A 13,034-nucleotide genomic window follows, 5' to 3' on the forward strand; every position below is an offset into this window, starting at 1 on the left:
GCAATGGGGAGCCCTTGACAGACTTTAAGCAAGTAAGGGATACATTAGATTTTTTATTTTGGAAAGATCACTAAAGCTACAGCACAGAAAATGGGTAGGGGGTGAGGGAACAAAATAGGAGGCAGGTTGACCAATTAGAAGGCTGCTGCAGTAAATCAGGTGAAAGATGATGGCAGCCTGGACTAAGGGTCTGTGTCTTGAACTTCTTTAAATCCTCAGGCTCTACTTTAAGACCTTGCACCTAGAAGTCTCCAAGAACAATAAAGAGCCCAGGAAAGCAAGTCATGGTTCTCGACTAGCAAGCACACCACATACACAACAGAGCTCTTTTTAGGTGGAAGATTGCCCAAGGGGGAACGGGAGGGAGGAGGTGCATCTTGAGCAGCCAGGAGGGAAAACCTTTCACCATCACAGAAGACTTAGGAAGGCTATAAAATCACTGGCTCATCCTCCAGATCACTGGTATAAACCCAACCCTATTATTCAGCCAAAGAAGCCTCAAGAGTGAGAAAGGAATGGTAGAGTGGCTGCGAAGTCTTTCTGAAGAACCAGACATAGACCACCAACCACCCCTACAAAGTTGTATGGCAAAGGGAAGAAAAAGTGCATTCAGGAAGCCTTGTGTTATGGAACTCCTCCTCACTCCTCAGCTGAATCCTTACTGTTTTAATTTAGTTTCATGATCTGGGTAAAAAGAAAACAGAAGGTCCTTATCCTTTGCACAGTGATCCTGCATGGGTGTTAAGACGCTTATTAAACTCTCTTACCACTAACCTTCATCTGTCTAAGTCCTAATATCTGGGTTGCCAACTCATTTGGCTAAAGCTCAGACCAATGTCACATGTTAACATCACATGAGAAAAAGAAATACCCTGTCACCTCCCTGAATCCCAGCTAAACCTCCTGCAGGTGAGCAGCCTATGCCATTTAACTGCAAAAGGTTGACCTCTGTCTCCTGTAAAGTAAGGACATTCCTGGCCCTGCCTTTAAGCCAAGGCTATGTGAGAGTCAAAGGAGATAATGAGAGTCTGAGAACTGTGGCAGCAGGATTCAGCAGAGCTGCAATGATGGATATCACCCCAGCACCCAACCTCCCTGGAATGTTGTCCTTCCTCCACTTGGAAAGGTCTTTCTGCTCAGCTAGAGGCACATGGAGCACCAAGTCAGGAAGGAAATGTCTTCCTGATATGAAACAGAGATGTTTCATATCAACCCTAACCACCATCAGGGCAGCTGGTATCAGAGCCACCCCACACATCCACATGAGCTCTGTAAACTATGATGTGCTCTACACATAATAAGAGTAAACTTTATTAATTACCTATTCTATATTGGGTGGCTTATTTCCCTTACCTGTATCTGTTCCCTGGTTATTGTTATTATTGTTTTATTGTTATTATTCCAGTCTCATAAACAGGAAAACAGGATCACAGAGGTTAAGTGAATTCTCTACAAACCTATCAGGTGCTGGAGTCAGGTCACGATGGCTCCAAAGCCCTTTCCAAGACACCACACCATCTCCCAATGCAAGGTGGCATTACCACCCCTGTGTTTAATCCTTAGCAAAGAGGCCACTGCATCAATAACTCCAAACCTCCTCTATGAACATTCATAAAACATTTCTTACCAGTGATCCTCTCCAATGATGATCTAAATTTCAAGGCTGAGCTACTCCAAGTCCAGACAAGTCTACCGCAGATCACCTTGGTCAAATCAGTTGCACCTTAATGGGTGCTGGTGGGTATCTGAATAGTGGTCTCTTTTCCTAGACACTACAAAGGCCTATATTGAACTACATCCAAATCAATTCTTGAAAAAATTCACCATTTCCTTAGAAGCAAAACCCTCAGAAACCAGACCCTATCTACTCTGACTAATTTTCAAGGCCCTCTTTATACAAAGAAAGGATTCTACTCCCTAGGGCTCCCTCCTTCCCTGCCCCACTGCCTTGGATTAAGTCTTGCTAAACTGCATGTTATGCAAAGATCTTCAAAGACATCAATACATCATACAAACACTCAGAACACAAACATGGGCCAGGGCCTGGCAGAGTCAGGCATAAAGAAAGGGTGAAACAATGGTTCTATGGGATGAGTGCATGCCTGGAGGTAAGAGAGCCAGGCTCTCATTTTTCTGCTTGCGGCTAGTTGGTGCTCACATTCCAAGCCCCTTGCCTCTTACCTCCAGCACATTCCTGACTCTCCTCCCTATTTCTGTTCACCATATATTCGAAGACACCAGTTGAATACCAGCCTACATCTAATAAAAACTGGACAGTAACTTTTCTTTATAAAAACAAAGCCGGGGCTTCCCTGGTGGTCCAGTGGGTAAGACTCTGTGCTCCCAATGCAGGGGGCCCGGGTTCAATCCCTAGTCGGGGAACTAGATGCCGCATGCATGCCACAACTAAGAGTTCACATGCCGCAACTAAGAGTCTGCATGCTGCAACTAAGAAGTCCCCATGCCACAACTAAAAGTCCGCATGCCACAACTAAAAGATCCATATGCCGCAATGAAGACCCAGCGGAGCCTAAATAAATAGAAAAATAAAAACAAATAAAAAATAAAAAAAAACAAAGCCAATTTAATCAGCCTCTGCATGTAGCACAACAGAACCAGAAGATGGGACAGCTCACTCCCAGGGCTTCTTTTGGGATGGAGTTCAAATGTCTTTTAGCCATGGTGATGAGCCTAAGACACTTAGCCCACATATTCTTTAGAACTTGGTTCTTTTAACACCATAAAATGGGTGTTTTCAAAGTTTTGGATGACATGAAGGGATCCATATGGAGTACAAATACTATAGTACACAGAACCCATAGTAAAGGGCACGATAAAAAGAGGGAAAAAAAACTGACTGGGCTATTTTGGGGAAATTATCTTCCCCTGGGATGGAGGTGCTAGATGGGGAGGATGGGGTCAAGGGGAATCTTAAGTATTCCATACTCGCAGGGAAAAGAAGGACAAGACCAGCCCTTCTGGCCTCTCCAATCACACTATGCTGAAGGAGTGGAGAGCAGCTCAGGTGACTGCCCATCCCAGATCTTCTCACAGGTTGGCTGCCTTTGGACACTCTCCTGTGGGCATTCAGACCTCAGTTTCACATTTATTACAAGTTATTCTGGGAAGGATATGGTCAAGGAGTGGAGCTGGTATTTGGACCCATCACAGGACATTTGGGCAATATGAACTCAGAGGACAAAGAAATAAAAACACTTTAAGCCTCAGTAAAAGATCTTAATCACACCACTCAAGTCAGAAGAAAGTCACATGTATTTCCTTTTCTTTGGGGCCTTAAACATGCTGATAGAAATGGACTCAACGAGAGTCAGCTGGGCCTTTTCATTACTAATTTTATGCATTTTGAAGCTGAACCTGATAATTAGAACAAAATTTTGCAATGTTACTTTTTTTTTTGTACCTGTTTACCAAGGTTTAAGCAAAACCAAGGGGCCTCAGAAAATACACGAATCTGATATACTGCCGATGGAAGCATAAGCTGGTTCTAAGTGTTGTGGAATTGAGGCACGTGTCTCACAAGAATTCAAAATGTGCACACACTTTAACCAAGTATTTCTTATTCTAGGGATCTAAGGAAATAATCAGGAATGTAAGTAAAGACTAAGTTGCAAGGATGCCCATTTTAGCATTATTTATAATAGCAAAATATTAGAAAGAACTATAATTTCCAGCCAGTAAGGAAATGGATTTTCAATTCAGATACATATGATGGAATCTTATGAGGCCATTAAAATAATGATGTAGATGTGATTTCATTGCCATGAAAATATATTGACAATATAGCGCTAAGTTCAATTAAGCAAATTTTCATTGAGCACCTACTGTATGTAAGATCACGCTAAGCAGCAGGGACATAGCAGTGAATTTAAAAGGTACAGTTTTTACCCTCATAAAGTTTATGACTGACCAGGCAAATCAGACAGTGAGGAAGTAATGAGATAAGTAGTAATATTAAAGAGAAGCATAAGCTATCACAAGAGTAAATGTATTACATGTATTTTTTTTGCTTGCCCACATTTTCTAATTTTTATTCTGCAATGAACATATGTGAATAGTGTTTGGATGAGTAGATGGATAGGTAGGTGGGTGGGTGGGTGGATGGATGGGCAGACAGAGATGATGGATGAATGGATGGATGGATGGAAGGAAGGATGGAAGAATGAGTGGTAACCAGATTCAATGGAAAGCTTGGGCTGGGCAACACATTAGACTGCTTTCTTCTCTTGATTCCCTCTTCCCTTCAATTACTAGAATCCAAGACCTGATCCAGAAGCACCTTTTCTCTCCCTTTTTAAAATCACCTGGTTTTGCTTAGGCACTTCCACTACCCCCAGAGGCAAGTTCATTAGCAAAAAGTGGAGCCAACAGTACAATTTATTGTAATTCCAAATAGACTCCTCTCTCAACTCTGGACTTTCCAAACCACACAAACAGAGAAGAATGACTGGCAGAGCTATTTACTGAAGTTGCAGCTAAATAACTATTGTAGACAAGATAAATTATTTTAAAAGAAAGAGAGATGGATGAAGGACAAGGACAAAAAAAGAAATAAAACCTTACTGCTAGAGTTTGAGGCTACTCCAAAGAGAATGTGGCTCAAAATTTCCAGGTAGTGCAATTAGCTGGTTTTCCAGGCTGCACTGTGGAATTCCTGGCCCAAGGCTCAAAGTGAGGTAAGTGTGGCTTGGTCCACTTAGCAAAAGCACTGCTCCAAGTTGAGGCCAGGTCCTTCACATGATGAGCCAAGGCGGACATACATGTGAGGAACTCTCCAAACACAAGTGCTAAGTACTTCCCGTCCCAACAAGAACCACTCCTGCCCAGCACAGGCTGTGTACTATATTAGGAAAAGGGCAAGAGCCTATTCAGCAATGATGTGCCTGCACTCACCCATCCTTAGCAACCCCACATTCATTCATTCAACCTTCACTTATTCACTCTCCTAAACATCAGGCCCTGGGGTGGGCGCTAAGGATTCAACAGTGACAAGACATAAGACATAATCCGCAAGCACCCAAAGCTCACAATCAAGGGTGGGAGACATTTTGTTCATTAAAACAATATTTTAGTCCTATTATGTACCAGGTACTCAGGGTACAGAAACAAACAAATCTAACAAGATCCCTGTCTTCATGGAACTGATACTCCAGTAAGGAGACACAGGTAAAAAATGTACAAACAACCAACCAATGTGATTTTCAGACAGTGATAAATGTTATGAAAAAAATAGAGTCAAGTTATGGAATAGGAAGAGACCTAGTGGGGAACTATGGCTCGCGTGGTCAGAGAGGAGGCAACATTTGATATGTAAACTACAGGGTGAGAAGCAGCAGGTACATGAGACCCCAGAGCGTGACCACCGCAAACACCAGGAAACAGATGAGAGTGCAGAGTGATAGTGACCACAATCAGAGGAAGCACAGGGTACAGATGAGTGTGTGGAAGAGACACCTGACATCATCCAGCTGGCTTTCAGTCAGCAGTGATGGATACAGCACTGCCTGCACCTGGCTCAGGGGAGGTGCTGCGAGATATTGCAGACAAGAAGCTCAGCCCATGGGTTTCAGGGAATTCAGTCTCAGAAATAATACACGTGCAATAGTTGGACAAGGCTATTTGGCATGTCCAGGAAACAGGGACTCCCTGGAAAGTTGGCAAAGGTACTGAAACTGAATGCAGATGGTGAATATACCTCTGTCTTACTCTCCCCACCCCAAACCCCACCATCACTTCTGCCAACTCCACCGCATTCCTATAAAGGCTAGAGGAGACTCAAGGTCCCTGCCTGGAAAGAACAGCTAAGGAATAATAAGATGTGGGCCAGCTAGGCCAGCCAGCCCTGGGCCAGGCATCCAGAAGCCAAGTTCCACTCATTCACCGTGTGACCTCAGGCAAGTCCCTTCCTTTCTCTCAGCCTCAGGGCCCCCCATCTGCAAAATGACAGCTCAGAAGCCTGGGGATGAAACCAAGAGTCTACATTTCTAACAGGCTCCCTGACGTGATTATGATGCATGACAAAGTCTGAGAATTCATGGACTATATGATTCTACATTTTTTCCTCAGAGTTAACTGCAATAGGGACTGCATGCTTGACTGGCCTGGCTGAGGGCCTGTCATGGTGCTTTGCATCTCCATGGTGCAAAGCAAAGAATCTGGCACACAGGAGCTCCTCAGGGTGGGCGTCACAGCCTTCTTTCCTCCCCCTCTCATGCCACCACCCTCAATATTCTCCCAGTGGGGCTGCAGCCCCACAACCATGGGTTATTGTTTGCCCCTCACCATACCTGTGAACATCGCACAGAAGTAGGGGCTGCAGGCTGCCAGGACCACACGGTGGGCTTCTATCTCAACATCTTCTGCCACAATCACCACGTCACACAATAGCTGTTTGCTGCAAGACACCAGTGGGAGAAAGGATGGGTCACAGCACCAACTCCCACCCCCAGCCACACAAGGGTATTTTTTCTCCCCCACCCTCCACATCCCATAATATCACCACCCACAGCTGTCATACAGACCTACCATATCTTAAGTTAGGCAGGGAGATGGACTCATTAACTTTTCCAAGTCCCTAATAAACCCCACATTCATGCTTTCCTAAGGCACTCAACTCTGTAGAGATCTAACTACTATGTAGCTGCAAATTCAGGGCTCCTTCATTTGTCTTCACATCTCTGCTCCACAACTCTACCAGCTATGACTGAGACAGGGGGATAGCAGCTCAAGGAGCAGTGGGAAAAGCTTTGGGCTGTTAGTTGAGTAACTGAATGAATGCCAAGGAGCATGAGCACGCCACTGAGGTGTGCCACCAGCTAGAACAGGTACTAACTCTTCCCCAAGGAATCCACTGCCTGTGAAACACTGGTAAGAGGCCAGCCAGATCTGGAGGACTCAAGTATATTTCTTCCCACCCAGGTTTAACACTAACATCAAAAAGACTCCGCCGGTACACACAGTGCTCCCTAAAGACCCTGGGCAAACTCCAATTACTGCAATTATTAAGAAAACTATAACTACATTTTTACTTGTTTGTCACCCCCATACACTATGAACTTTAAAAAGGACTTATTTACTGTTATTTCCTAGACACCCGGTTGCATGTATAGCACACAGTAGGCCCTAAACTTTTACTAAATAAATGAATAAAGGAATGAAATTTTAAATAGGATCAATCCACACTTAGAGACAGAATGAATATTTGACTACTTTGAAGACTGAAAGGGTACCACAAGCCCTATCAATCCAAGAATTTTTCCTCTACCAGCCTTTCAAGTTCTTACCATGGCTATTATCAATACAATAGTCAACATTTTTTGAGTTACATGTGCCAGGCACTGTTCTAAGCACTTTTTAAAATACGTATTATTTCATTTAATCCTCTCTACAACCCTATGAAGTATGACTACTGTTATGTCCCATATTACTAAAAAAGGAAACTGAGGCCCAGAGAAGTTAAGTAACTTTCCCAAGGTCATACAGAAAGGGAGCAGTGGATTCAGGATTTGAATATAAGCAGCTGAACCCAAGAACCCATGCTCCTAACTTCTATAGTATCTTGGTCACCACTAGTCCCTGCTTTAGACTGAAGCACTAGAAGTGGGAGGGAAGACAGGGAGGATAAACATATTTCAACTGTGATCCACTGGTAGTGGTTACTTAGCACACTATACTGGATTGAGAAGTCTGAGGTCATGACTGGGTTCCACGTGACAGTGATGAGATAAGTATAATGAGTACGTCATGGTTAATAGATGGAAGAGAAGCTACATATTTGCCCTCCCTGGTATAGCATATTAAACCATTGCCAACTATTCAGACATTAGTCCAGGTTCACTTCTCAGAGAAATAGAGTCATAAAGCCTGAGAAGGCTAGAACCACAAATGCCCTTAGAGATCACCCTATGTATGAAGCTCAGAGAGGTGGCCCAAAGCCACAGAAGCCTTAGTCTTGAATCTAGTTCTGACTCCAGGTACAGTACCATAATGCCTCATGATTGGTTGACACTTAGAATGGGAAAAAAACAGTAGCTAGGTTATCTCCAATGGGGAAAGGTGATCAGGAAAGGTTCAGCATATGGAATAAGGTACCAGTGAGGGGGCTTCTGGGAAGGGTGAGACCTCTGAGCCCCAAGAGGCAAAACCTGGGGGTGGGACCTCATCCTGCAGTGAACAGCACACCCTACACACGAACTTTATCAGAACCAACCAGCTCAACTGGGAACAGAACTGGCTCTGCCCCAACAGGTTACAAGAACATGTACAAATTGACCCCATCAATTTTCTCGTCTTTCTTAGCTGCCTTGGGACATATACCGTGGGGACCAAATGAGATTGCAGATGCCACTTGAGAATAGGCTTGTTTAAATATGGATAAAATATATTGTAAAAATGTATTCCCAACAGTATAGACTCACCTTGGACATTTCCACTTCTATTAAAGATTTGGGGGAGAAAATAGAGTTATCACTGCTATTTAAAAGTACAAGTAATTTTTTTTGGTAACCAGTATTTTAATAAGAAAAGTGTTGACACAGATGGGTCAGAAATGCTGAGCAAATTTTCAGTGCCAGGTGATGGGCAAGCAAATGTCAAAGTGGGATATCTTACACAAACCCAGAAGAGCTGATAATTCTTGAACAAATGGGAAAGAGACAAGAAGGAATGAGGAATAAAGATGGAGAATCCAGTCAAGCAAATAAATGAGAGCAGTTCTGATAGGTGGGAAGTGTATCTCAAGGCCAGAGAAACTCTAACCTGGGAGACTGACCAAGAAAAACTTGCCACAAAGTCAAGGTAGGCTTTCCCAGGTGGTGGGAAAGCCTGTCTACACACTGGAGACATCTCAGTCTCCACTATGCAGGGAAAAGGGAAGAGGCAGCTCTACAAGCACTGCATGGCTCACAAGCACTTCTAATTCCAATTACAAGAGATCCTGTGAGATCCTTTTTTCTGAAGTATCATACACTACTCCAAAGGACAGTCTTGAGGAGAGAAAAGTAGGGCTATACACACTGTGATTTGTAGGAAATAGAGTAGAGCTGTTAGGAAGGAGCTCAGGCCCTGGAATCAAACTGACCAGGGTTCATGTCCCCTGAGTATCATAGAATTGACATGTGTTGTAAACAAGATAATGAATAGCACTAATAGTAAACATTCAGTAAATATTTATTTCTTTTTTTCCTTTTTTCCACAAAATACTTCAATCAAGATTAGAGTAAGTTTTGGACATGGTAAATTTGAGCTGCCTTTTGGACATCTAAGTGGGGCTGTCAAGTAGGCAAGTGGATACTAGGGTCTGGAGTTCAGAGGTGGGAAATGGTTAAGAAGTTGGGGGAAAGGGGAAGAGCCAACAAAAGAGATGAGAAAACAGCCAGTGGGATAGGAGGAGAACCAAAAGAGTGTGGTGTCCAAGAAGCCAAGTAAAGAGAGGGCTACAAAAAGGAAGGAATGATCAATTGTACCAAATACTGCTGATAAGTAAGATAACATTAGGGTGGCTAGCCAGGGTAATTAGGCAAGGAAATGAAATAAAAGGCATCCAAGTTGGAAAGAAAGAAATAAAACTATCTCTATTCACAAATGACATGATCTTGTACATATAAAATCCCAAGGAATCCACTAAAAAACTACTAAAGTAAATAAATGAGTATAAGGAGGTTGCAGAATACAAGATCAATATACAAAAATCAACTGTGTTTCTGTACACTTGCAGTGAACAATCCAAAAATGATATTTTTAAAATTCTATTTACAATAGCATCAAAAAGAATTAAATACTTTAGGAATAAATTTAACAAAAAAATTCAAAACCTATACCCTAAAACTATAAAACACAATTGAAGGAAATTAAAGAAGACTTAAATAAGTGGAAAGATCTCCAGTGTTCATGAATTGGAAGATTAATACTGTTAAGATGGCAATTCTCCCCCAAAGTGTTCTACAGATCCAATACAATTTCTATCAAACTCCCAGCTGGCTTCTTTGCAGAAAGTGACAAGCTGAGCCTAAAATTCAAATGTAAATGCAAGGGACCTAGAATGGCCAAAACAATCTTGAAAAAGAACAGAGTTGAAGAACTCAGGTTTTCCAATTTCAAAACACTACAAAGCTAAAGACAGTGTAGTAATAGCACAAGGATAGATACATAGATCAACAGAATAGAATTGAGAGTTTAAAATAAACCCTCACATTCACAGTTAATTGATTTCTGAAAAGGATGCTAAGACCATTCAATTGGGAGAGAATAATCTTTTCAACAAATGCTGCTAGGATAACTGGATATCCACATGCAAAAGAATGAAGTTGGACCTCTACCTCACACCATACACAAAAATTAACTCAAAATGGATCAAAGACCTAAATGTAAGAGCTAAAACTATAAAACTCTTAGAAGAGACATTGGGGTAAATCTTCATGACTTTGGATTAGGCAGTGGTTTGTTAGATAGGACACCAAAAGCACAAACAAAAAAAAAAAGATACATTAGACATCAAAGTTTACAACTTTTGTGCTTCAGGACATCAGGAAAATGAGAAGAAAACCTACATAATGAAAGAAAAACTTTGTAAATCATATGTCTGATAAGAGGCTTGTATCTAGAATACATAAAGAACTTGAAACTTTACAACTCAATAATAAGTAGACATATAACCCAATTTAAAATAGGCAAAGTATCTTAATAGACATTCTCCAAATAAGATACAGAAATGGCCAATGATCACATGAAAAGGTGCTCAACATCATTAGTCATCAGAAAAATGTAAATCAAAACCACAATGAGATAACTCCTCACACATACTAGGATAGTTATAATCAAAAACACAGAAAATAACAAGTGTTGATGAGGATATGGAGAAATTGGAACCTTCATACACTGCTGATAGAAATGTAAAGTGGTACAGCTGCTGTGGAAAACAGTCTGACAGTTCCTCAAAAGGTTAAACACAGAGTTGTTATTTGACCCAGGAATCCCACTCCCAAGAGAAATAAAACATACATCCACACAAAAACTTGTACCTGAATGTTCACAGCAGCATTACTCATAATATCCAAATGGCCTCAAATCTGTATACCCATACAATGAAATATTATTCAGCAATAAAAAGGAATGAAATACTGAGACATGCTACAGCATGAATGAACCTTGAAAACATTATGCTAAGTAAAAAATGTTAGTCACAAAAGACACATTATATGATTCCAAAATAGGCAAATCATAAAGACAGAAAGTAGATTAGTGGTTGTCTAGTACTGGGGGGGTGAGTGAATAGGGATAACTGGGGGATTACTGCTAAAGTATACAGGGTGATGAAAATATTCTAAAACTGACTGATGGTTGCCCAATTCTGTGAATATAATAAAAGCCATTAAATTGTACACTGTAAATGGGTGAATTGTATGGTACATGAATTATATCTTGATGAAGCTGTTACCAAAAAAAGAAAAACAGCATATACATCTGCAAAAAATGAAAATTCTAAATCAAAAAGATATATGCACCCCAATGTTCATAGCAGCAGTATTCACAATAGCCAAGACATGGAAGCAACCCAAGTGTCCAGATGATTGGCTTAAGAAGATGTGATACACACACACACACACACACACACAATGGAATATTACCCAGCAATAAAAAAGAATGAGAAATCTCCATTTGCAGCAACATGGATGGACCTAGAGAATACTACGCTTAGTGAAATAAGTCAGACAGAGAAAGACAAATACTATATCACTTATATATGAAATCTAAAAAATAATACAAATGAATGTATATACAAAACAGAAACAGACTCACAGACATAGAAAACAAATTTATGGTTACCAAAGGGGAGGGGGGAGGGGCAAATTAGGAGTATGGTATTAAAAGATATAAACTACTATACAGAAAAGAGATAAGCAACAAAGATTTACTGTACAGCACAGGAAATTATACTCAATATCCTGTAATAATCTATAATGGAATATAATCTGAAAAAAATGTATCAGTATGCTGTACACTTGAAACTAACACAATATTGTAAATCAACTATGCTTCAGTTTTAAAAAGTTATACTAAAAGCAAGAAGGAATAAAAATTTTAAAGGCTAAAAAAAGAAAAGAAAAGAAAAACAAAAAGCAGTGTGCTAAAATGGCTCGTTACTAGTAATAAAGCCATACTGGAAAACAATCTAAGAAAAAAAGATGAAGCAGAGAACTTTTTGCAGTGGAGAAATGAGAGATTCAAACTGTAAAGATAAGATGGAAGATTGTCGCTCCTTTTCAGGCCTGATGAGGGGGTGCTATTCCAACAAGGACCACGTGCCCACTTGCTGGTTGGCTGGTAAGTCAGGAGACAAAGAGCCATTAGGGCTCTACTGCCCAGAAGCAGCTGTTGGTCTGACCAGAGCAGAGCGAGGAAGTACAAAAGGAGGAAAGCTGGTTGGTTACCATGTCAGCAGCCCATTTTCTACAATGCAAGTATAAAGAATAGGAAACACGTGAATTGTGTGATTCATAAATTGCAAAGAACATGTGTGCTTGAACTAAAATAGCTTAAAATTGAGGGAGGGGAATGTGAAAATAATGCAAGAAATAACCCTAGGTCCCTGGAATATCAGGTAACATTTCATTAGCCTGAGTCCTGAATGGCAAGGTGCTTCACCCTGGCCTTCATCAAAACAAAGTATGCCTCTCTCCAGTTCCCATTAAACTCACCCAAATCAATAAAGTGTCTATTCAGGCCCCCTTTCTCTCCCTGCCTCTCCCATTCCACTCTAGTTTTTTAAGTTAGCCATTTAAATACCTTAGAATTTGATATAGTCTTTGAACACCACTAGAACGCAAGCAAGATTGAGGGCAAGACTTTGTCTCACCTACTGCCATATTCCTGAAGCAAAAAATCACCATCAGGGGACCTCCCTGGTGGTCCAGTGGTAAAGAATCCGCCTTGCTATGCAGGGGATGTGGGGTCGATCCCTGGTCGGGGAACTAGGATCCCACATGCCACGGGGCAACTAGGCCTGCGTGTCACAACTA

The 13,034-nt window shown here is 41.3% G+C and overlaps 1 protein-coding gene across 2 annotated transcripts in view; it reads right to left on the reverse strand.

Moving 5' to 3' along the window:
* The window catches only part of KLHL3 (kelch like family member 3), a 112,986-nt gene that overhangs the window by 78,782 nt on the left and 21,170 nt on the right, over nucleotides 1-13,034 (reverse strand). For both annotated transcript variants that reach the window (XM_007172193.2, XM_057540268.1), the window contains exon 3: nucleotides 6,306-6,412. In XM_007172193.2, the coding sequence (XP_007172255.1) occupies nucleotides 6,306-6,412 (107 nt within the window). The remainder of the gene's footprint in view (nucleotides 1-6,305; nucleotides 6,413-13,034) is intronic.

Source organism: Balaenoptera acutorostrata, chromosome 2, assembly GCF_949987535.1.
Source record: "Balaenoptera acutorostrata chromosome 2, mBalAcu1.1, whole genome shotgun sequence".
Classification (NCBI taxonomy): Eukaryota; Metazoa; Chordata; class Mammalia; order Artiodactyla; family Balaenopteridae; genus Balaenoptera; species Balaenoptera acutorostrata.